Here is a 24617-nt window from a genome sequence, read left to right as displayed (position 1 = left end):
ACCTGAGCCAAAGTCGAAAACTTAACTGATTGAGCCACCCAGGTGCCCCTAGTATTCTTAGATAGTTAAAAAAAAATTCCTGTGTGCCTGTGTTTTTAGCCATTTCCTCATGCCACCTGGAGGGCTTGTGTAATCTTTTTCTCTTGGCTAGCTGTGCCAGTAGTTGGCTTATTTGCTTATTTATTTATTTATTTATTTATTTATTTATTTATTTATACAGCTCCTAGAATAATCATTTCAATTGTTTTTCTGGTTTCTGGTTTATTGGTCTCTACAGTCAGCTTCATAAATTTTTCCTCTTTTCCTTAGCTTATGATATTCCTCTTTTCCTAGCTTCTTGAGTTGACTGCTCAGCTATTTGCTAGGCAACTTACGTAGTTAGCTGGTTTAAAAAATTTTTTTTACGCTCGTTCATTTTTGAGAGACAGAGTCCAAGAAGGGAGAGAGAGAGAGAGAGAGAGAGAGAGAGAGAGAGAGAGAGAGAGAGAGAGAAACCGAAGCAGGCTCCAGGTTCTGAGTTATCAGCACAGAGCCCGATGCTATGCTGGAACTCACGAGCTCTGAGATCATGACCTGAGCAGCAGTCAGCTGCTTAGCTGACTGAGCCACCCTGGCGCCCTTAGGTAATTAGTTGGTTTTAGATTTGTTTACCTGGCTAGCCTGTCTGCAGCCTATTCTGCTGACGTCCTCACAGTCTGCAGTGCATGACCCCCTGCCCTCGCTAGGCACAGCTAATTGGTAAGGGTAGCTAGTTCATCTGCTGGGAGACCAGGCTTCAGAGACATGAATGTGGTATAGATAGATATCAGTGTCCATCTATATCTGCTTCTCCTTTCTTCATTGGGCATGTGGAGTCTCATACTTCCAAGCTGCAAAATGTTAACAATTGGTAAATCTAAGTAAAGGTTATATTTTTATTGTGATTTTTCTGTAGGTTTTTTTTTTTCCAAGTTAAAACTTTAAAAAATATACCAGTGCCCTAATTCCCAGAATAACCTGGATGGGGCCAGCCATGAATATTTTAAAAAACCACTCTAGGTAATTCTGAAGCACATTCCTGCTTAAGAAATCACTGTTGTAGGGATGCCTGGGTGGCTCAGTCAGTTAAATGTCTGATCTCCACTCAGGTCACGATCTTGCGGTTCATGGATTCCAGCCCTGGGTTGGACTCTGTGCTGACAGCTCAGAGCCTGGAGCCTGCTTTGGATTCTGTGCCTCCCTCTCTCTCTGCCCCTCTCCTACTCACCATGAAAAGAGATCCAGAGAGTTTACTAATTTACCCAAGGTTGTATAGTTAGTAAGTGACAGATCCAGAACTGAGCCTATGTCCTTAGTCATGATGTCAGTATGCACTTGAGGCTAAAACTTGCCTCAATAAAGATTTGATTGAGTTCTCAGTTGTTATTTATCTCTAAATGATGGTATGTAATCATACTTTTTTTCTTTTGCTCCAAGAATTATTTAAGAGGGCATTTAAAAAATGTCTTAGTGTTGTTTTTTTTTGTTTGCTTAACCTAATTTTTATTTTCCGTTTACAGGTTTATTGTGTTTGTGTGAAAAAATGTGGCTTATTTTGTGCTTGTTGGGATTTTTGAGATTTTTCTTTGTAGCTTAAGGTAATTTTTTTTTTTAAATCTCTATTGTGGCAATTTATTGTATTTTGACTTTCTCTGTATCTCTGTCTCTTCTTTAAAGTTGTAAAATCACTGTGGTTAGGAATTATGTCTAATTCATTTATTCATCTCTATATTGACCAGAATGTAATTGCCTGGCAGAGATGTTCAATAAAAGTTAGTTGACTGAATAAATTAATATTGATCCTTGTGGATTTTAAGAATCCTACACATATAAAAATGCCAGAAGGAGGGGCGCCTGGGAGGCTCAGTTGGTTAAGCGTCTGACTTGATTTTGGCTCAGATCATGATCTCATGGTTCAAGAAATCAAGCCCAGAGATGGGCTCTGCGCTGGCAGCACGGATTCTGCTTGGGATTCTCTCTCTTTCCCTCTCTCTCTCTGCTCCCCCCCCCCCAAAATAAACTTTTAAAAAAAGCCAGAAAGAGACTGTACCATTTTCTTTCCTTTGATCCATCCTCTGTGATATTGATAGTGGCCTATTTTCAGGACAACTAATAGTTGAATAAGATTCAATTGAAGCTGCATCCTAAGAGGAAAATGCACATTTTAAAGATCATTGAAGCATATGAGATTTTACAAATATAGTTGCATTTAGGAATTACTCTGAGAGCATGCCAAAATTTCTATTATTTTTTTAAAAATGTGTTTTTTAAGCCCATAAAATATTTTCACTGGTAAATAGATAAGGGAGTTAGAACTGGAAGGAATCTTTTTTCTTTTTTCCTTTAAAGATTTTATTTTTAAGTAATCCCCACACCCAGTATGGGGTTCAAAGTCACAACCCCAAGATCAAGAGTCACATGCTCCACTGACTGAGTCAGCCAGGTGCCCCAGAACTGGAAAAAGTCTTAATAGCCATCTAATGCATCTCTTTCATTTTACAGATGTGGCTCAAAGACTTTAAGTAATTTGCACAGACCTGTATTACCCATCCCATGTTCTAGTTAGGACTAGACTATATGACCAGTTTTTAAAGTCCCCTGTGTATAGTTAATAAGTCATCCTTATTCATATTCTGGTATTCCTTTTTAATATTTTGACTTCTTGAGTTACTAAAGACAGAAAAGTATATTAAAGTCTTCTAGTCAATACCACCATTTCTGGTCGTTTCTACTTGGATTCCTTCCATCCCCACCCTACCTCTTGGATGTCAAATGCTAAGATTTGGGTTATCATAATCTTTGGTTTATGATATAGTCTCATCATTTATTGATGCTTTGATTGATTTCTTCTTAATGTGTAATAATAAGAATTTATGAAACCACCATCCCAAACAAAAACTGGGATCTTGACATTAACGTACATCTCACTGTATGGTCTCCTCTCTCATTTTGTCTCACTCCATGTGAGGTAAGCATCTGAAACTCATGCCCATCATTACCTTGCTTTCCTTTTTATGTAGGTTTATTGCATCTCTCCCTCTCTGTATATTTCTTTTTGCCTATTTTGCCCATCCCCTCTGGCAACCACCACTTTGTTCTTATGAGTCTGTTCATTCATTTGTTTTGTTTTGTTTTTTTGATTCTACATATAAGTGAAATTATGTGGCATTTGTCTTTCTTGGTCTGACTTACTTCACTTAGCATAATACCCTCTAGGTTCAGCCAGGTTGTTGCAAATGGTATGATTTCTTTTTCTATGGCTGAGTAATATTGCATTGTGTATATATATACACCACATCTTTATCCATTCATCTTACCGACAGACACTTAGGTTGCTTCCGTATGTTGGCTATTATAAATAATACTGCAATGAACATAGATAGGGGTGCATATATCTTTTGAATTAATATTTTCATTAGAATTATTGGATCATTTTTATCTATTTACTTGAATTTAAAGAGGGTTTCATGTTGTCTGTAATCTTTTGGAGTTTATTCTTTTCACTTCTTGTTTCACTTTTGATGGTCTCTTGATCTGAGAAATTTTTTTCAAAGGCCCCATGATTTTCTTTCCATTTATCCTCATAGAGGGGATTTATGCTTGCCCGTATTGTCTTACAATCAAATGACTGACCTGGGATCCATCTGAAATTTTTGTTTGATAAATATTCTGATTGATTTTAAAAAATTGAGATATAGTTGATATATGACATTATATTAGTTTCAGGTGTGCAACATAATGATTTGATATTTGTACTTACATGAAATTTTACAGCAATTCCTGGTCAGGATCAAAGGCAGAGCCACATAAAGTTATACACTGCTGTTTTGGAGACCTAACAGGCTGTGTGGAACAGGCAGGGCACTGATGTGGCTTTCCTAACTGGACCTTCATTTCATGGATGGGTGGAATCCTAGTGAAACATTCTCTGCACCAACACTGGGTTTGCAGTGTCCACCAGGAGCAAGTTGTGGTTGGGTTGCTATGGCGACCGTCCCCTGGAATGGGGCACAGAGGCAATGAGCATTCCTATGGGCCCCTTAGCTAGTTCTTTCACTTCCTTCCCAGGTTAGAACACCTTTCTGATCTTCACAGATCTTAGAAATATTGTCTACACAGATGGAAACAATAATAGTTACAGGCCATTTCACCAATAGGAGTAGACTCTTTCTTCACAAATCTAAGACTTCACACAAATCTAAGACTAACTGTATGCAGTATGTATTAACTCACACACTGATTCTAACTGCCATGGTCTGTTCTACAGAATTTGTTCTAGTCTCTACGTTTTTTTTTTAAATTAAATTTAAAAATATTATTTTTGAGAGAGAGAGAGAGAGAGAGAGAGAGAGAGCGCCAGCGGAGGAGGGGCAGAGAAAGAGGGAGACACAGAATCCAAGGCAGGCTCCAGGCTCTGCGCTGTCAGCAAAGAGCTCGATGTGGGGCTCGGACTCACAAACTGTGAGATCATGACCTGAGCTGAAGTCAGACGCTTAACTGAGTCACCCAGGTGTCCCTAGTCTCTACATTCTAATGTATACTCCAACTTAAGTTTGAACTTTCATTTTCTCAGCTTCACACTCTTTCCCCTGAGCCCCCAACCTCTGTTACTGTTCTCAGCTCTTTTCCTGTCTCCCATTCCCAACAAATTCCAACCAAACACTATGAATTGCTGTTTAGTTAGCACTTAACATAAGCATGGGCCAGTTTCTCTTTTTGTGTCATCTCGTGCTACTATCTTGTCCTGTTATCTATTTTGTCCTACTCAAAGAAGAAGTAACAGTAATGTCCTCATTTTATGGATAAGAAAACTGAGGGTTAATGAGATGAATTTGGCTAAGGTCCATATCTCTAGTGAAGCTAGAATTTGAACTAGTTTTTTGTTTTTTGTTTTTGTTTTTATTTTTATGTATGATGCTTGGGCTCTAAGTAAAAGAAAACTTAAACTGGCCTTAACAATAATGAAATTAATTATTTCACATAAAAAGATTGGTTAAGGGGCACCTGGGTGGCTCAGATGGTTAAGCACCTGACTTTTGATTTTGGCTCAGGTCATGATCTCATGGTTCCTGGGACTGAGCCCCTTCTAGGGCTCCTCATTGACAACACAGAGCCCCCTTGGGTGGGATTCTCTTTCTCCCCCTCTATCTGCCCCTCCCCCACTTATGCTTGCTCATTCTCTCAAAATAAATAAACATTAAAAAAAAAGGTTGATTAATTCAGTAGCTCATCAAGGACCCAGGCCTTTCTACTTTACCACCCATCCTTGCTATATTCAGGTTTTGTCCTCAGATTAGCTTTGCATTCCACAAAGTTTCATGATGCCTACCAAAGTTCTGTCATCATGTCCATATAATTTCTAGAGGCGGGAAGGGACATTATTCCTTCTTGTCCATCTCTCTTTCTCTAATTTGTCATGCATCTTTTTTTTTTTTTAAGATTTTGAAAAAACATTTATTTATTTTGAGAGAGAGAGAAAGAAAGAGAGAGACAGAGAGCATGTGCACAAGCAGGGTAGCAGCGGAGAGAGAGGGAGAAACAGAACCCAAAGTAGGCTCCAGGCTCCGAGCTGTCAGCACAGAGCCTGACGTGGGGCTCGAACTCATGAACTGTGAGATCATGACCTGAGCCAAAGTCAGACACTTGACTGGCCACCCAGGCACCTCTGTTATGCATCTTTTTAAACAGCATTTTACATTGCTTACTTTTCTTGGGACCCTTTCTCATCCTGGCTGACTTCCCTTTATTGTCCAGAATGCCACCAGCCCATGCCTAACTAATTGCCGGCAAGGGGACAGGATCACTATTATGGGCTTAGACTAATTAAGACTCATTCCCAGGGCTGGCTCCAAGCTTCCCTGAAGTTTCTGGCTGCTCCACAGAACAGAATTAAGGTTCTGTTAGGAAGAAGGAGATGGGAGTAGGGAACAGGTACGCAGTGTGCAACCAATAGTCGGGTTGGATTCTGTTAGGGAATCCCCAAGTCCAGGTTGTTAACCTTGACACACTGTTACTTTTCTGGGCTCTCCCCTCAGTTCCCATCCCCATCTAGCGTATTTCCTTAATAGTGAGTCAAGTCCCCTACAACTCTAGCTCTAAAGGACACATTCCAAGGCTGTCTTTGGCAGAACAGCAAGGAACGTGAAATGTATTCCTTGGGGCCCAGTGTTCTTGTGTAATCCCCAGGTCAGTGACATGTGTTTGGTCAGCCTGGGCACTGTCAGTTGGGTAGGGGGAAGAGCAGAGGCTCTGCCTCCTGGAAAGGTGTACTGACCTGGCCCTGACTCAGCCCCAGAGCTGAGTTCCAGTCATGCTCCCTTCTGAGATCTCCTTTATTTAAAAAAATTTTTTAATTTATTTTTACTTTTTTAAATAAAAACTTTTTAATGTTTATTTATTTTTGGGAGAGAGAGATAGAGAGAGACAGTGGGGGAGGGGCAGAGAGAGTGAGGGAGACACAGATCTGAAGCAGGTTCCAGGCTCTGAGCTGTCAGCACAGAGCCTGACACAAGGCTCAAACTCATGCGCTCTGAGATCATGACCTGAGCCAAAGTCAGACGCTTAACCAAATGAGCCACCCGGGCACCCCTGAGATCTCTTCTTTCTGGTCTGTACTCCTCTTAGAATCCGAATTGTTTTCCCCCTCCTTTTTTTAAAATTAAAAAAAAAAAATTAAATGTTTATTTATTTTGAGAGAGAGAGAGTGAGCAGGGGAGGGAAGAGAGAAAATGTGAGTAGGCTCTGCGCTGTTCGATCCCATGAACCGTGAGATCATGACCTGAGTTGAAATCAAGAGCTGGACGCTAAAAGAATTGAGCCACTCAGGTGCCTTCCCTACTTTTTTATAGTTTGTATTTATTTTGACAGAGAGGGGAGAGAGAGAGAATCTCAAGCAGGCTCCTTGCTGTGTCAGTGCAGAGCCTGACACAGGGCTTAAACCCACAAACAATGAGATCATGACCCGAGCCAAAGTTAAGAGTCGGATGGACACTTAACCAACTGAGCCACCCAGGCACCCCTTCCTTTTTTTTTTTTTTTAAATATGCTCTGCAGCCAGTGTGGGGCTTGAACTCATAACCCTGAGACTAAGAGTTGCATGCTCTACTGACTGAGCCAGCCAGGTGCCCCCTGAATTGTTTTCTTAACAAATTCTAATTTGTTCTTAAAACCCTAGTCTTAAAAACCCAACATTACTGTCGTATCTCCTTTCCGTGACCTCCCACATTAGGAAAACCAATATCCACTGAATTTACTAACCAGTCACAGATCTCCCATATGTGTTAGAAGCTTTGAGAAAGTATTAGACAACAGGGAAGAAAATTAAGTTTTAGTAGCTGTGTGCCAGGTGCCTGGGGTAAATTCTTTCCCACACTGACTTTATCCTTAACAGCATCCTGATAGGTTGGGTTATTTTAACTTTCATGTTAGAGTTTAGGGAATTCAGGTTCAGAAGTTAAGTTGCCTGCTCACAAAAGGTAAGGTTGGCTCAAGGCCACAAGCTATTAGGAGCGCATGACTGCGTGACCTCATGCCCATGCTCTTTCTCCTACCCTTCCCCTCTTCTGACTTCATGGTCTTTACTATTACAAAACACATTTGTATATATTAATTTTAGCCTCACAACAGTAGCAGGGTGAGTCCTAGTATCTGCATTTTGTAAATGATGGTGGGGTTCAGAGACACTAAATGACTTGCCCAAAGTCATGTGGAGTTTAGCTCTTCTGACTACAGAATGTGTGTAGGAAAGCATGGCATAATTTGTTGATGATCCAGATTATGGTGGGTAATCAATAAATAATTCATCAGATTAAATTACTGAAAATAAACAATGTCACTGCTTTGAGGTCCCTAGGTTCCTTTTTCTCCCTGTGACCTCCCCTCTGGGCTTCCCTCAGAGACCTCTTTTCCCAGGAACTCTATCACCTCCAACCAAGACTCACAAAGAGTAGCACCCACATGTCTTCAGGCAGGAGGCTTAAGAAGGAAGGGTCTTCTTTTATGATAGAGCTGAGTGGACCTAACAGTTTTTGTTCTTTCCCTTCCCACCTTAGGCCTTCCTGGAATGGGGAGGCCCTACTCAGACTTTTCCCTGCCCCACTTGGCCGACTGCATTTGTTCTGGAGTAGACCAACCAGTGAGTCCCTGCTCTCCTGTTTCACTGGCCTTTACCCTGGCAGTTATCAAACTAATGCCTCCTCCTCTCTCCTCCCCTGGCACTGCCTCCTGCCTCTGGCTCCACCCCACAGCCCTGGACACAGTACACAGAGCCCAGAGTTTGGGCTCCAAGGGAAACAAAAGGAACTGCCTGGATCCCCATGGCTATTGCCAGCACCTTCATACCAGAACTGAACCCCCAGAACCCTCATTATATCCCAGGGTAAGACTTCTGCTTGTTTCTGGAAATAGGCATATAGGGATATGGGAATTGTGCCACTTAGATCTTGGAGGTCAAGTAGACATACTGGTATTTGGGAGGCCCAGGGCTGGGATATTTATGGTGTTTGATGGAAAAGGAAAAGCAAGGCAATAGTGGTAGCTGGGCCTGCCACAAAACTCTGTTGTCTTCTCTATGGTAACAGGGTAACAGCAGAGGGGAAGGGTTGAAAACCTAGAGAACTGAGAAATGCCTGCTCCAAATAGGCACACAGCTGAATCCAGAAAAAAAAATCAGGGCTTCAGAGGTCTCTGTGTCTATCTCTGGGGGTGATGGAGCAGAGGGAGACTGGAGGTGCGTCAGGGGGGGTCCTGTGCTACAGGTACACCGGACACTGCCCACTACTTCGGTTCAGCATGGGCCAGACCTATGGGCAGACGACTGGTCAGCTACTTCGAGGAGTTCCTGGCCTGGCCTGGCCCCCTGCCCATCGCACACTTCTGCCTCCCATCCGGCCTCCACCATCTCCTGAGGTTCCCAGAGGAAGACCGCCTGTCAGGCGTGGACATGAAAGGCTCAGTTCCAGCATGATCCCAGGGTACACAGGTATGTATGTGTGGTCTGAATAGGTGTCCCTGTCCCAGAACATGTGCCCCAAACACTAATCGAAATTCTCCTTGCCCCCTCCCACCCAGGTTTTGTACCCCAGGCACAGTTCCTCTTTGCCAAGAACTGTAGCCAGGTCTGGGCTGAGGCTCTGAATGATTTCACTCAGTGGTCTGGGGGACAAAGGAGTCAAGAACTGCCGAAGGAAGCCAAGGAAGAAAAAGACGTGGGGAAAGACCAAGAACCAAAGCCAGAGTCAGAGCTGGAGGCAGAGAAGGAGCTGGAGCCGGGGCAAGAGGCAGAACAAGTGAGACCAACAAGGCTGGAGAGAGTGCAGGGGGAGTTGGTAGTGTGACCAGGCCTAGGGGTGGCCATGAGTAGCATGACTCTGGGTACAGGGAGTATGGGCCTGACTGCCAGCTCCAGCTCCCAGGGAGCTTCTGGTAGAGCACAGGAGCTGAATTTGATGCCCTTATTTTTTCTCTATCAACTTCCCCTCACAAGGCTTCCCCCTATTCCATGGATGACAAAGATCCTCGCAAGTTCTTCATGCCAGGTGAGAGGAAGTGGGTAATGATCAAAAGCATGGGGAGGCTCCCAGGAGGTCCTGACTCAGTATCCCCATCCCCCTAGGCTTCACTGGTTATGTGCCCCGGGCCCGCTTCCTCTTCGGCTCCAGCTTTCCTGTGCTCACCAACCGGGCACTGCAGGAATTTGGACAGATGTATTCAAGGGGCAGATCCCAGAAGGATCCCAAACATCTCCCCCCACTTTCTAGGACCTACCCTCAGAACCTGGGCCTGTTACCTAACTATGGGGGCTATGTGCCAGGTGAGGATAGCCCCAGAGGGAAGCTTCGGGGACCAGAGTATTTGTACGTGTGTGGCACGGGTGGAGGTGGTTTGGGGGGTTGGAACTAATAGATATGGAGGGGGGGCTTGGATCACGTGGTTCAGCTTACCACTGCGCAGAAAAGGAAACGGAGGTAGCCCACAGTGGAAGGTGGGACAAGATTTTGGAGGGCTTAGGCACTGGCTGAGAAATAAATGGCTTTTCCATGTTACCAGCTACAAGTGACAGACTGTCTTGTCCATATAGGGTATAAGTTCCAGTTCGGTCGCACGTATGGGCATCTCACCCATGATGCACTGGGCCTCAGCACCCTCCAGAAGCAGCTCCTGGTATAGGTACCTGTACTTCAGGTTCTGTCTTCCCTTTCTTCCTATCCCAGCCATCCTTTTGCAAGGAAGAGAGGTGGGCCGCAGGGTGGGGGGAGGCACAAAGAAAAATGGTTTGGAGGCCGAGCACCTTTTTTATTAATAGGTGTAATAAATAAATAAATAAATACATAAACAGAAGTCTGGGCTCCTCCTCCCTCTTCTGACCACCAGGCACTGGCCACAGCCTATTTACATTTGGGGGCTTAGGGAGCTGGCCCCAATACTGTCACCCATCCTCCTCACCACCTGGACTAGGGAACCCTGCAAATGGGCCTCTGGTCACCTCCCTCCATAGGGACATGCTTATCTGTACCTATGGAAGGGCCAGCCCAGATGGCCGGGGAAATCCTGGCAGCCCAGTGCTGCATCCCTTCCCTCCTTTCCGGGGTGGAGGTCTGGATGAGGTCACTGGGACAGTTAACAGGGAGTAATTAATACTGAGCACAGGGATGTATGGCCCCCAGCTCTTAGTCTGCTCTCCGTGGCCAAGCCAGAGGGCTTGGGAAGGGCTCTCAGGCTCTGAGTTGGGGGTTATGAGGGTCCCTGAGGCCACCAACATGCACAGGGCCTCAGTTTTGGCTGCTTCCAGGGGTTGGACTTGGAGTTGGGGTCAAGGTCACATAGGCCAGTGGCACCAGGCCGGTGTCGGGGCCGCGGCTGCAGCGCAGCCAGTCTCCTCCAGCTGGCCCCAGCACCCGGAGGATATCTCCCTTGTGGAAGCTCAGCTGTCCAGGGCCTGTGGCCAGATGATGGCACAGTGCCTTCACCTCGCTGGGGAAACAACAAATGGAGGTCAGAGAAACCCCATCCAAAGCCAAACCCAGCCCCCCAATCCTGTCTCCCAGGGCTTACCATGGAGGCTTGGAGGGCAGAGCTGGAGAGGGTGGCTCCTGCAGGCTCTCCCTGGGCTCTGGCTCCCGGCGGGCACCCACTGTCTGTGCCACTAGTTGGAACATGGACTTGTCCAGGCTCAGCCAGTCAGAGGGTAGCCTAGAAGAGAGCAGCTAGAGCTCTGGCTCTGTCTGTACCCTGGCTTAGAGAGGCTCCCCAAATCCCTCCGTCTACACTATGGGATGCCGCTCACCTGTTTGCGGGCCGGGTCTCACGCTGAGCCTTTCGGGAGCCAAAGAGGTGGCCCCACTTGATGCCCCCAGGTGAAGGTTCTGAGGCTCCTTCCTCATTTTCTGCTGAGGGGGCAGTGGACCCTTCCCTCTCCCGGCTGCGCCTCAGCTCAGCCAGCACAGAATCAGGTGGGCTCCCCATCCAGAAGGGCCAGCCCCTATCCCGGCCAAGGGTCTCCTCAGGGGCAGGGCAGGCCTCCGCCCCCTCGACTACTCCCTCTCGAGGGGGTGGCCCCCCACTTCCTGACCCTTTCTTTTTCTCACTGCTGCTACTGCTGCCACCACGGGGGAACCTAGAGCACTCAGCTGAGCCATCGATGTAGACCTGGGAACTCTGCATGAGCTGGTACCACCAGCCGGCCTGCCCGCCTCGGGCCCACCTGCCACGCCCTGGGCCCCCAGCTGCCTCTGCCACCTCTTCTGTCTCCTCTTCCTCTTCATCCTCTCCACCTTCTGAGGCACCCACACCCTTCACCCGCTCCCCATGGACTGCCCTGTCCGTGTCTCCAGGGCCCTCCTGGCCCCGAGCCCGGGCCAGCTGCAATGTTGAGTGGGCGGACAACAGTAGGTCCTGGGACACCCGCAGCAGCTCCTTGTGCTGCCGCTGCTGCTGCCCACTTTGCAGCAGCCGGTGCTGGAACAGTAAGTCAAGGCTGAAGGGCAGCAGGGCCAGGGGCTGTAGCAGCAGCAGCAGCTCCTCAAAGAGGCTAGGGCACACAGTGTGTGCTGCACTCAGGAAGCCCCACGGCTGGTAGTGGGTCTGGATGATATCTAGGGGAGAAAGAGAGAGGCCTGAGCCACACAGAGAAGCACAGCCTGGCCTGGGGTGGGCCTTTGAGAAGCAGCCCTGGCAGAGCCACCGCATATGGCCACACAGGCTGCGTACTGTGCCCTCAGATGCACTCCAGTGGAAACGATGCCACCTCAAGTTGTGCAGGTCGCGACCTCCAAACCCTAAGTGGCAGCCCCAAGTTCAGAGTGGAGGTGTTGGGGTTCCTAGCCACCCTGACTTCCACACTGCCTGAGTATCCTGCTGACTCCAAGGCTCTAACACAAGTAGAAGCTGGGGGAAGTTTTGGGCAGAAGCCCCGGCTTTGAGGATGAAAGTTTGTGGGGTTCCCTCCCCACCTCTAGAATCTGTAAAGAGCTGTGCCTCCCTCTTTGAGCCTCTGAGGTCTGGCCTATATTGAGTTTGCAAGAGAGAACAGTGTTCTGGGCATTACCTTCGTGGTTATAGAGGTGGTTAAACCAGAACTCCAGGGACCGGATGCTGTAGGGAAATAGGTGAAGAGAGTTGAATCTTGTGTGGATATAGCCAGATGATAAGGTACAAAGGAGATGGACATCGGGTCAGACATAGAGCAGAGGTATAGGCTGAACACCCTCCTTCTATGGCTACCTGGTTCATTTCATGTAATCTAGTTCTGGAAAGTCAGCGGGGACGTTGGGAGGGGGTGAACATGTGATTCACAAGCCAATTTCTTCCCTCTAGAAAGGAGTTGGCTTGCATAGGACCCAAGAAGTCAGGGCAGCTACTGAGTGAGAGTACAGGGTACACATCCCCAAGGGGATGGCCTGGGCCCATACTTGAGAAAGAAAGATACTAGGATGTGGATCTCAAGATGGATTTACAGGCAGGCAGGATTTGGAAGTAGTGCTGGAATGGAGTGGATCAAAGTTTACAATATCCAAAGAACCAGATTAATTTCCAAATAAGCCAGATTATGGATTAAAAACCAGATTAAAAGCAAATGACCATGTTGGTGATCAGTGCCAGGGGGTTGTGGGTGTGGTGGGAAACCAGTGACCTACTGAGAGAGGCTATAGCTAGATGGGAGTGGCGGGGGAAGGAGGAAGGTGAGCCTGAGCCCTGGCCACAGATCCTGTGGATCCACCTGACTGTCTCAGTCTAGGGAGTTGGTTCCTCAGAAGTGGCGGAGCCTAGGGGAGAGGGCTGGTGGTTTGCAGCTCTTGTTGCCCCACACACTCACTTGAGCAGGCCAAGAATGAAGGCGTTGAAACGCATGGTGTGACTGGTGAGCTCTGGGAATTGGCTGACTTTGTTGTAGAGGCCATGCAGGACCTTGGTAGATGGGCCTGAGAGGAAGCCAGAGTTAGCAGTCACATGTCCAGTCTCTGGAACCTTAATCTCAGCCTGGAGTCCCCATCTTGCCACCCAGCACTTACCCAGCTGTGTGGAAGCCTCAACCACACTCCACGGCATGTTCTTACGTTGCCCAATGATGACATCTAGCACAAAGGCCTTGAGCCCATCCTCCAGCACAGCCTGGACCGCAGGGCACAAGTACTTCAGAACCAGGTGGCCCACATTGGGGCTCACAGAACTATTCCCCAGCTTTGCCTGTGGATGCAGTAGACAAGTACAGAGAATCATTTGAGGCCTGACCTTGGTCCTTTCTGACTCTCTTAGGCCTGAGCATGCTTCTCTTGAGATCCCCATCCCGAAGCTCCCAACTCTGGGTTCTTGGTGCAAGAGAGCAGGAGGAAGTGGTCGCACAGAATGGGTGAGGGTCAGCCGGGTAGAGCTCAGCTCTTCAGTTTCTTGCCTACCTTCACCCCAGGATCCCGGCTTGTGCCAAAATGGGCCACAATGAGGTCCACAGCAGTGTTAACTGCCTTCACCAGCCCTGCAAGTAAGAATTTGATGTGTGACAGGTTCCTAAGCAAGTCCCTGGGCAACGTGGCTGAAACGGAGCCCTCTGTGGAGAGAGGGAGGGGCTTCCACTCTTTCTCTCTGTCTCTGCACACGGATCTCAGTCTCACCGAGGACCAGTCCCTGGCCCCTTCTTGTTTTTGCCCAGTTCTCAAGCCCTGCACTGCTTTCACCACCAGTGGATCCATCTCACCAAATGCATCTTCAAGACCTTCTTACTCCATATCCTAGATCAATCTAACTATTCATCTTCTCTGCTATGAGAAACCAGGCTAGTGGCTGCTGGAGAAAGTCCGGGGCCACTCATAACAGTGATCGACAAGGGCACTTCTTGGATGTGCATCTCGTGGTACGCTCTGCTATCCTTTCACATTGCCAAATCTTTACCCCTCTTCGCAAGCCCTTGATTCTACTTCATCTAGAGAACAGAGGCGACTGGTCATGAATTCCACATCCCTGTCCATCCAAAAGACCTAACTACATTCTACCTAACCTCCCCCAGGGCCCACTCACTCTCCATCTTGTTCAAGGTTCTTCCTTCTTCCTAGGTTTGAATCTCCCACTCTTCCTCTGCAAGGGACCTTAGCTTCATCTTTATTCCTTCTCACAGGCTCCTTCCCTTCAGCCCACAATGATGTTCAGTTCTTTTTGCATCATCTCATTGAAGCAGCTCTCTTAGTCCAGTGGTCCCTTATTTGCTAAATAGCTTAGTAGATGTCACCATTATGCTTACCGAAGCTGTTAGTCCCTGTAGTACTTGAACTGTCCCCAAGAGCACATGGCCATTTATTTATGGCAAAGTCTCCCTCACTATACGTAGCTCTCCAAGGCAAGAGACTGAAGCCCGATTCTTAAGCATCTGATAAATGACCCTTGCGTGCTCATGCACACACACCATACACAATACAGACTTCTACCTCTTGCCCCAATTCGTGTGCTAATTCTTTCCTAGCATGTGGAGTTCTAAAATAGGGAAATAATCTGGAAGACTAGACAGTAGGGCAATGGGCACAAATAGGCACTGACAACAGAATTCCTGGCCTGAGCTGGGGGTAATATTCACCTTTTTTCTGAAGTAGGTCAATGGAAATGGCCTCTGAGTTGCCATCTGGGGACAGACAAAACTCAGCTGGAGGCTTCTCAGTCAAGGAAAAGGGATCTTGGAAGTCAGGGCAGGTCAGTGGTAATGGCTTTACTACTTGACCTGCAAAGAAGAGAAAAATCAGTCTCAAGCAACTCTCCTAAGAGTTGCAGCTGGGTTCTGTGTTCCTTTGGGGACTGACCCCTTCTCCAGCCCTGCCAAGCTGTGGTAGAGCCTGCTCTGGGTATACTGGGGACCTGGGCCACACACCATTCATCCGGCAGTTCAGATGGCCAGCAGCACTGAAGGAGCCAGGGAATTCAAAGATGGGGTTCCTTCGGGCCAGTCGAGCTTCCTGCGGCCTTCGGTCTAGGCTCCCTGACAATCCAGGTGGCCCTAGTGGGTTCTTCCTCCTGTATTCCCGCCACTTGAGTGCTTGAGGGGACAGGTGGTTGGCTGAAAGCAGAACAGATTAGCAGAAGAGACAGACAAGAGTTAGCAGGAGATAGCACTTCATATCCACCCAGTGGGCCCATATAAAATATGAGGGCTGGGTGTGTGTGTGGATATTATCCATAGATAATATGGGGAAGGACCCCATATTAACCCCCCCCCCCATTATTTAACCCCTGACCCCAGGCTGGAGTATAAGAAACCATTCAAAGGGGAGGTAAAGATGCTTGGGGTGGGGGGTAAAGCTCATACCATTATTGGGCCTGGAGGCCATGCTGCCCTCACCACCTCCCCGGGCTAGACTTTCTGCTCGACTGAGGCTAGATCTCCAGGAGCCCAGAGGAGGCAAACTTCCTGTTCCATGGAGACGGTACTCAGCCAAGGTCAGTATCTTCTGATCCTCCTTCTGTGGCTGCTGCGAGATGGCAGGCCGGGCAACAGGAGGACAGGAGTGGCTCCATGGGGGTGAGCTTTCTGTGGCTGTGGCCTGCTCTGGAGGAGGGGAGCACGAGGTGGAAGCAGAAGAATCGGTGCTGGGCCCAAAGGGGCCAGCACTGCGGATGGGGGAGTAGCTACCCAGGGGTGACGGCCGTGAGGTTTCTAGCTCAGGACCAGCTTTCCTGGCACCTCTGTTGGTGGGTGCCTGTGACTCCCCTGAGGGAGCTAAGGCTGGAACTTGAGCAGTGGGGGCAGCCAGTGGGGCAGGCTGCTGTGCACGGCCACAACCAGAGAGGCTGTAGAGCTGGGAAAGGCTGTGGAGGGCTCGGGCCTTGGCCAACTGCTTGGGGAAGTGGTGCTGGAACACGAAGGGCTGGATGGGCAGCGTGGTAGGCCTCTGCTCCTTGCTGTAGCGAAGGACTGGTCGGCTCTCAGCACCACCTCCTGTGGCAACAGTGATGGAGGAGGAATCAGACAGATATGCCCTGAGACCCCCATGAGAGGAAGCAAAGAAGCAGACAGATGATGCTCACTGGGGAGAGGGGAAGAGACAGGCAGGACCTGAATTGTAGGAATTGAATGGGGTAGGGGTAATCCAAGTTTGGGAATTTGACAATGCCCCTCCCATCTTTTGTAAAACTTTCCCTATTGTCTTTATGATAACTGAACTCTCTTGTACTCTTGGCTATTCACCCCTTCTTCATTTTCTTAACTTCAAGGGTGGATATATCTTAAGGCTCCATTCTTTGATCTCCCTTTACACATTCTCCCCTGCATTGTTCAAGTTCAGACATTCATACACATGACTCCTGAACCTTCAGCTTTAGCCCCAACCTTCCCCTTGATCTCTGGATCATTCTGCTTTAGGATTCTGCTTTCACGTATTTTTTATTTTATTTTCTTTGAGAGAGAGAGAGAGAGAGAGAGAGAGAGAGAGAGAGAGAGAGAAGCAGAGGGAGAGACAGAATCTTAAGCAGGCTCCACTCTCAGCACTAAGCTGAAATCAAGAGTTGGATGCTCAACCAACTGAGCCACCTAGGTGCCCCAAAGATTCTGCTTTCACTTAATAATTGCTATTTTAAAACAGTTCATCTATCGCCTTTCTCCTGATGACTTTCATTTCAGTCAATGGCAGAAACACCATTTCCTTTGTTTCGGAAGCCTAAAGAGTTGGAGTCAGAGTCACATGATCTTCAGGGTAAGATACTATTTACTTCAAGCTTTTGCTCATCATCACCTTTCTCCGCTAAAGCTGACTCATTTCATTCTTAAGCAAATCTAACCATAATATTTCCTTATTTGCAGCTGGGATCAGACTCCTGTCACCCCTATCCACCCCATTCCCACTTTTTTCATAATCCTGGCATTGGAGCCTCACGGTCTTTATTTGCTCCCTCTACACAGAACGGTGGTCTCCAAGACTGATCCTCTCCTGTTCTTTCAGCCAATCTTCACGTCAGCGTCTCTCAAGACATAGGGCTCCGAACTAAACACAGAACTCCAGGATACTGTATAGCCTGGTGGTCTTTGTGTGTGTGTGAGCTATGCTTCTAATAAAACACCGCGTATACTGTAAACATCTGGATGAACACAAGGTGGCGCTACAAGCACCTACAAAGCCTAACCCCCTGGGTGTGGCTCGCTAGCACAACTCTGGCCGCACAAGTCTGTGAGATAGGAATTAATATCCTTACCTGACAGATCAGGGTATTGGAAATTTAGAGATTAAGTCATTTGCCCAAGGTCATACAACTAGGAAGTGGCAGAGGTAGAACTCTGCCTAAGCCAGAGTCTGATTTAGGGTCTAACGTTCTCTTTATCACATTGCACTACACATGAAATGGTAGCCCTCATCTTTTCCCATTTATTTATTACTTCAGTGAGTCTTTTTTTTTTTTTTTTTTTTTAATTTTTTTTTTCAACGTTTATTTATTTTTGGGACAGAGAGAGACAGAGCATGAACGGGAGAGGGGCAGAGAGAGAGGGAGACACAGAATCGGAAACAGGCTCCAGGCTCTGAGCCATCAGCCCAGAGCCTGACGTGGGGCTCGAACTCACAGACCGCGAGATCGTGACCCGGCTGAAGTCGGACGCTTAACCGACTGCGCCACCCAGGCGCCCCTACTTCAGTGAGTCTTAAGGGGACAGTGATCACAACCCCATGGTGGGGGGGTTAGAATCATTCCTAAGGGACGTGTTCAAAATGTACCCTCTAGTAGTCATCCCCAATCTGTGCTAAGAGCAACCTTTGTCGTTCTCCCTTTGCTTACTGTGCTCCAGCCACACTTCCTGCTGTCCTTAAACATGCCTAGTTCATTAACATCTCAGGGTCTTTTGCACTTGCTGTTCTGCCCCAAATCTTCTCATCATTCAGGCATCAGCTCAAACATCACTTTCTCAGTGGCGACCACCCCAGTCACAAGTCACACTCTATCTCATTATCCTGTTTTATTTTCTTTTTAACATTTAATCACTATCAGAAAGTAATCTCATTTGTTTATTGTCTATTACTCCTCATGAGGGCTCCAAAAAAGCAGGATTTCTGAATTGTTCATTGATGTATCCCCAGTGCCTAGAATAGAGCCAGGTATGTAGTAGGTACTGAATGAATATTTGTTAAATGAATGAACCCCCACTGTCTCCCTTGGTTCAGTCTAGTCTCACTGCATCCAGATCTTCTTACATAAATCAGACTGCTTCCTAAAATACCAATTTTATCCCATGGCCCTACTGCCCACAGAATAAAGTCTAATCTTCTCAAACAGGTGTCCATACCTGCCACCAATTAGGCTGCTCTCCCCTCAAACTTCCACACCTGCCATTCTCATTGACACCACTCTCCCCACTCTGTCCCCAACTTTAAGCACACAGCTTTCCCTCCTGGGAATGCCTCCCTCCTTTCCATTTATTTAAATATCAAATTTCAAGGCTGAATGGACCCTGGCTATCAGATTAGGTATTCCCAACCCCAGCTTTATTATACCCCCTATATGAAGTATGTTTGTATTAGACTGTTTATTTCTACTCTTTAAAAATCCTCCCTAAGTCCCCAGGATAGGGTTTGAGGCAGGGAAGTAAGCTCAGAGAAGAAGGAGGAGCCTAACCTGGGAAGTGGGTCTCAGTTATGTCCCCAGGGAAAACAGACTAAGGCTTCACATTTTTCTACGTGACAGCTCTTAAGAAAACTGGAGTCAGAGACCACGTTCATCCAAGTCTGCTGTTCTATAGGTGACATAGTCCCAGTCCCTCAGTTCCTTCTTAAAATGAAGCACCTAGAACTTCCAGGTGAGCACTAACTGGTGCAGGGAGTAGAGGACTATCAGCTTCTCCCTTCTGGAGTCTATCAATGAATCCAGTCATTTTAACTTTTGGAAGGAAGCCCTTCCAAACTGCTGACTCATTCTGAGTTTGCTACCAGTTAAATATCCCAAATCAACGGAAGTACATACAGCTCACCTGTCAAACTTCACATTGTTCCCTGCTTTTTTAATTTTGTTCTTTCCAGACTTGGTAAGATCTTTTTGAATCCTGACTCTGCTGCTCAGGATCTCAAAGAGATCTCTGCTTCTTTTGTCATTCATGAATTCTTTTGAAGTCACTCATAGCAAAGAATCGAGAGAAGAGACCTGTGGTAAGTCACTGGAGACTTATGGAACAGAAAAGCATCTCTACATGAAAAGTCTTACCTGATAACAAAACAAACAACACTTTTAATGCATCTCTGACCAGGATTGGTCTTGCCCTAAGAATGCCAGCCACAACATCCCCTGTGCCTAGAGACACCTGCCAGACAGTACAGTCTAAGAAGGGAGTAGGTTCCAAGGGACTCTGGCCAATCTCTGTTTCTGACCCCCCTCTTCCCTAGAGACCTCCCTTTCCATCCCCACCCCAAGAACAGCTCCTCTGTGTATGTTTAGGAGTGTGAAGTCTTCTGATGGGCTGTGATCTCCCTAACAGCAGAGATAAAACCATTTATGTTTTTTTAACCCATTTCCTTTGAGAAGCCAAGGGACCCCAACCTGAGGCCACAGCACAGCACATTCCCCTTTATCTCCCTTTCCCCTGCTTTATCTCCTCTTTCTTTCCGAACCCTCTGAGATCTGGCTTCCACCCTCACTGCTCCCAAATGTTGCTTTCTGGATTCTTCAGCCTTAATGTTAGCAATTTCACTTCAAATTTTGTTGAACTCTTTTTGAAATTTTCTCCTCATTTAGTGCATGTACCTTCACTCTCCCCTGGTTTTCCTCTAATATCCTAATTCTTCTCAGTCTCCTTGGGATGTTGCTCTGCTCACCCTTAAATCATTGTATCCTCAGGGCTCTCTGTCCTTGTTCCTTTTATAACTCCACACATTCTCCCTGGATGCTCTCATCCACTCAAAGCTTCAACTACCTCTTTTTTTAAAAGTTATTTTTAAAAATTTAATTTAATTTTATATATTTTTAATTTTTTCTTTAAATCCAAGTTAGTTAACATATAGTGTAATAATGGTTTCAGGAACATAATTTAGTGATTCATCACTTCCATGTGACACCCAGTGCTCATCCCAACAAGTGCCCTCTTAATGCCCGACACACATTTAACTCATTCCCCTACCCATCTCCCCTCCAGCAACCCTCAGTTTGTTTTCTGTATTTAAGAGTCTCTTATGGTTTGCCTTCTCTCTGTTTTTATCTTAATTTTCCTTTCTTCCCCTTTGTTCATCTGTTTTGTTTCTTAAATTCCACATATGCAACTACCTCTTTTATTCTGACGGCTCTGATCATAGCCATCCCCTGACTCCCAGGATATCCTTTCCAATCTACCTTCCACCCAAACAACCAGTGATCTTTCTAAAACGCAAATGAAAACATGCTACTAAGCTGTTAAAAACAAACAAAATGCCACTTCCCTGATTAAATCCTTCAAAAGTTCCATCCACACCCCACCATGGCTATACCAAATTATTTGCAGTTTCTGGAAAGCATCAAGTTATTTTGCACCTTTGTAGTTTTATACAGACTACTGTATGAATCTAGAATGTTCTTTCAAGTCTCCACAAAGCCTATTCCTAATCGTCCTTCTAGACTGGTTTTAAATATAAATTATGTTAGCAGTCCTTTTCTGACATGTTAGTCTGGATAGCCCTCTCATAGACCAGTACCATATACTGTCATCTCTGTGTTTTAATTATGTTTCCTTTTCTGTTTTCATCCTTAGTCCGTATTCTTTGAGGGCAGAGACTGTCCCTCATATCTATCACCAGCATTTAACACAGAGCCTTTATAAAATATTTAAATGTAATAAAATAAATAGGAAAAGAGAGGACCCAGGAGGCTTTAAAGGTCTAGCGACTGGTTTCAGACTCTTTGATGAGTGGCAACAATCACTGATCAAAGAATGGACTTCACTGACACCCAGTATGGTCTGCCTATTGGACATATCCCTTAAGCACTGTAAATTCCTAAATGTCCAAAACTAAACTCGTGCCTTATCCCTTTTCCTATAAATCTACTTTAGTGTTTGAGGTCTCTATCCACGTACCCTCATCTTTCCAGTCATCCAGGCTTATAATCACAATCTTCTGTGTTACTTCCTTTCCCAATATATCAATTTCTAAATCCTGACTTTATCTCCTCAGTGTATTTGTTTATCCTCTATCCCTCCTTCCCCCGGTGACAACTGTAGGACGTGACCTGGACTGGAAAGATTAATCTAGGCTGAGGAACCTTTAGTGGTTATGGATGGGGTGGTTGCCAGGGCCCTATCACTGAGGAAGCCATGCATATATCTTCATATTCTCCAGCTAGGTTCCTTACCGTCAGCTCTAGCTCTTGCATCCTTCTGTGTATGGCTGTTGGCTGGGCTCCCTGGGAGAGCAGGCCCTGGATCCATCAGCTGGGCCAGGGGGCCTTGCCCAGCAGCTCTGAGGCCAGTAGGTGGCATCTCATTGGACTGGGGGCCCTGACAGACCTGGGTGGACCAGGGGTCTGGGCCAACTAGGTCCATGCCTGGCCCCGAAGGCATGGGTGGTAGGCTATGGCTACAGCGAACGCCCTCATCCAGTGGGCCCACCCTATCTTGTTGGGCTTCTTGGATGGGTGAGAACTCCTGGGAGGAGTCTCCGATGCTCAGTCGAAGTGGCGGAGAGCCAGAGCCTGCAGCTTTCTTCCGGCCTTTGGCGAGCTCGGCGAAGGAGGTGACCCGCCTAGGCGGGGAGCCAGGCCCAGCGAGGGCTGTAGGACCCTCACTCAGGCGCACTGGGCAACTCAACATGCGTTCCAGTGAGCCCAGGCGGACAGGAGGGCTGCGCGCCAGGGTGCGATCACAGCTTCGAGAGCGCTGGCGTCCAGTGCTAAGGTTGGGGGGTGAAGTGTTAGTGTACACTTGCCCCTCGATCACAGCGGGGCCCACAGGAGCTGCTGCTTCCACTGAGGAACCCACTGCTTCTTGCTCCTCTGGCTGGACTTCTGGCCTCTGGAATAGGTAATACTCAGAGGGCTGGCTGGGGCCAGGGTCTGGACCAGGGCCTGGTGCCGGGCTTATCTTGGTGTGTTCCTCAGAGCAGCTGGTGATGGAAGAGCCAGCTGGGCTTGGGGATGATTGGGAGGACAGGTCACAGGTGACAAGTTTATAGTAATTCTGTGTGGCCACAACAAGACGGGCCTGGCTCTGGAAGCAGGCTGTGAGGTCAGCCACAGCTGGGCAGGGCTCACAGTGTGGGCGGTAGGAGTTGCAGTTGGCATCGAGCTCAGGAGACGAGGCATGAGGACAGCCATAGCTCCCCTCCCTTCCCCCACTGTCGGGGTGGTGGGACTCACAAGACATCTTAGACTCAGCTGGGGAGGGCTGCAGGTCCAGGTAGAAGGCGCCAGGGTCTGAATGGCTGCAGAAGGAAGAGTTGCTGCAAGACTGTGGGGCGGAATTGAGATTGGCACGGGAGTTGCCATGCATCTTGTTGTAGAGGGTGCTGAAGGTGACCAGCACACCGTCTGAGCTGTTGCAGGAGGAGTCACTCACATAGCCCATGGACTGGTCAGCCGCCTCAGACTGACTGGATGTGCTACTGCAGCGGCAGTGCTGAGGTCCTGAGCCTGAGCATCTTGGGTTCCTTGGGGATTCATCTGAACTGAGTTTCCATTCGTGATCAAAGGAAAAGCCAGAGGTATCACTGGCTCCACCCCCACTGCCACTCCCACCAGGCCCCCCACACTCATCCAGTTCCATGGTCTCCGCTTCCAGTTCTGGCCGGCAGCAGTGGCTGGTGCTGCACTGCTGGGTATCCAAGGTGGCCACTGGCTCCTGCTCCTGCCCTTCCACTACTCCAGCCCGACTACGTGTTGCCCCCCATGGCCTGCTCACTCTAGGGCCAGGTGGTGGCAGCTGGAAAGGGGACAGATGTAAGGTGGGCTGACCAGCCCCATGCAGGTGGAAGGACTGCTGGGTGGCACTATCACCAGTGCTGTCATCATATAGGTCACCAAGTCCTGGCTCAGCCACACCTTCCTGTAGCAGGAAGGGATTGTGTCGTTTAGGGGCCCCGGGGCCTCTTCCATCCCGCACCCTACTCTTCGTGCTGTCTGCAGACCGCGCAGATCCCCCCGGAGCAGAGTGCAGACTGTTGTATAGCAGCGAGTCAGCTTGTCCTAGGTCTTGATCAGGCTGGGTGATGCCCAGCTCAGGTGGGCAGAAGGGATTGGATCTTGTGCTCCCACTACCCCCACCTGCCCCTCCACAGCACTGTCTGTCTGGGACTTGACAGTGCACCAGGGGGATGTGGTGGACGATGAGGGTTTCTCCAGTCAGCTTTGGGGGACTATCCATTCTGGAAATTTCGAACAAGGGCATCAACAGCACCAGACACTGCCCCCGGAGCCCAGTGGGGCAGAACACATTTCATCAGGAGAGCTTGGCACCTGGAGAGAGAGGGAAAGAAAGGGAACCTAATGTCACCTCCCTGGAAGTCAGGGACATGCCCTTCCCATAGCATTTTCAGGTGGAGAAGAGCCCAAGAGGAGAAAAGATTCAGAGTCAAGATGGAGCTTGATAACACAGCCCAACAGGGCAGGGGTACCCCACCATACTCTGGACTGCACAGACCCAGCTCTTGAGCACCCCCTTCATTTTAAGTTGGCCATGCATCCACTTGTGACCAAAGGCAGAGCCCCTTTTAATGCCACATACGAAAATCTTGGGGTTCTCAAGGGCAACACTTTCTCGTTTTCTTTCAAGGATGTGTTCTTAGCAGTAAATGATGACTAGTCCTGAGTACAGAAAAGTATGAGTAGTGACATAACTAAGAAAAATCATCTAGGATGACTGAAAGGGTGCTCAGCACTAAGGGGGATACAGAGATGACTTAGTCACAGTTACAGCTTGCAAGCTTTCAGATAAGGGGAAAATCATGAATACTATATTATAGCAGTAAGCTATAATTTTGCAAGAAAACTATTTTTAAATATTCTCTATCATTTGCCCCCCTATGTCATTTCATTTTCTCTTCCTCTGAGCCCCAGAATGCTTATCCCTCTCTCATGGCTGTGGGCTAAGGATCCTTGCTCTCCTTACTACTGTTCTGGAGCTTCTTCTTCTTTTTAAAGATTTTGTTTTTAAGTAATCTCTATACCCAACGTGGGGCCTGAACACACATCCC

The 24617-nt window shown here is 47.6% G+C and overlaps 2 protein-coding genes across 3 annotated transcripts; one reads left to right on the top strand and one right to left on the bottom strand.

The window, feature by feature from the left end:
* Positions 1-8333: 8333 nt before the first annotated feature.
* On the top strand, positions 8334-10185 carry FAM166B (family with sequence similarity 166 member B). Of its 2 annotated transcripts, XM_047098707.1 has the most exons (6): positions 8334-8395; positions 8775-8998; positions 9088-9305; positions 9503-9554; positions 9632-9829; positions 10097-10185. In XM_047098707.1, the coding sequence occupies exons 1-6, from the start codon at positions 8334-8336 to the stop codon at positions 10183-10185; spliced, it is 843 nt and encodes a 280-aa protein (XP_046954663.1). The 2 variants fall into 2 exon arrangements, with proteins under 2 accessions (XP_046954663.1, XP_046954673.1); XM_047098717.1 differs by lacking the exon at positions 10097-10185 and having other exon boundaries at positions 9503-9547; positions 9693-9776.
* Positions 10186-10787: 602 nt separating this feature from the next.
* On the bottom strand, positions 10788-23812 carry RUSC2 (RUN and SH3 domain containing 2). The gene is made up of 11 exons (XM_047098695.1): positions 21784-23812; positions 15800-16429; positions 15365-15550; positions 15077-15217; positions 13911-13987; positions 13527-13701; positions 13331-13436; positions 12563-12609; positions 11303-12110; positions 11071-11208; positions 10788-10989 (listed from the first exon to the last, which is right to left on the bottom strand). The coding sequence occupies exons 1-11, from the start codon at positions 23810-23812 to the stop codon at positions 10788-10790; spliced, it is 4539 nt and encodes a 1512-aa protein (XP_046954651.1).
* Positions 23813-24617: the final 805 nt, after the last annotated feature.

Source organism: Lynx rufus, unplaced genomic scaffold (genome assembly GCF_022079265.1).
Source record: "Lynx rufus isolate CCGP_SWC_20201006 ecotype Redwood Valley unplaced genomic scaffold, mLynRuf1.p SCAF_10, whole genome shotgun sequence".
In the NCBI taxonomy this organism is placed as follows: domain Eukaryota; kingdom Metazoa; phylum Chordata; class Mammalia; order Carnivora; family Felidae; genus Lynx; species Lynx rufus.
The sequence above is the reverse complement of the archived record's forward strand: the minus strand, read 5'-3'. Positions and strand labels throughout refer to the sequence as shown.

What these genes read in the sequence shown, in the direction of transcription:
- FAM166B (XM_047098707.1), top strand. Translation starts at nt 8,334, where the DNA reads ATGGCTATTGCCAGCACCTTCATACCAGAACTGAACCCCCAGAACCCT. An exon ending in TCGCAAGTTCTTCATGCCAG is followed by an intron (nt 9,555 to 9,631) that starts GTGAGAGGAAGT and finishes CCATCCCCCTAG; the next exon opens with GCTTCACTGGTTATGTGCCC. An exon ending in CTATGGGGGCTATGTGCCAG is followed by an intron (nt 9,830 to 10,096) that starts GTGAGGATAGCC and finishes TTGTCCATATAG; the next exon opens with GGTATAAGTTCCAGTTCGGT.
- RUSC2 (XM_047098695.1), bottom strand. Translation starts at nt 23,812, where the DNA reads ATGCCCTTGTTCGAAATTTCCAGAATGGATAGTCCCCCAAAGCTGACT. An exon ending in GCCGGGATCCTGGGGTGAAG is followed by an intron (nt 13,702 to 13,910) that starts GTAGGCAAGAAA and finishes CTGCATCCACAG; the next exon opens with GCAAAGCTGGGGAATAGTTC. An exon ending in CTGCCCTCCAAGCCTCCATG is followed by an intron (nt 10,990 to 11,070) that starts GTAAGCCCTGGG and finishes TTGTTTCCCCAG; the next exon opens with CGAGGTGAAGGCACTGTGCC.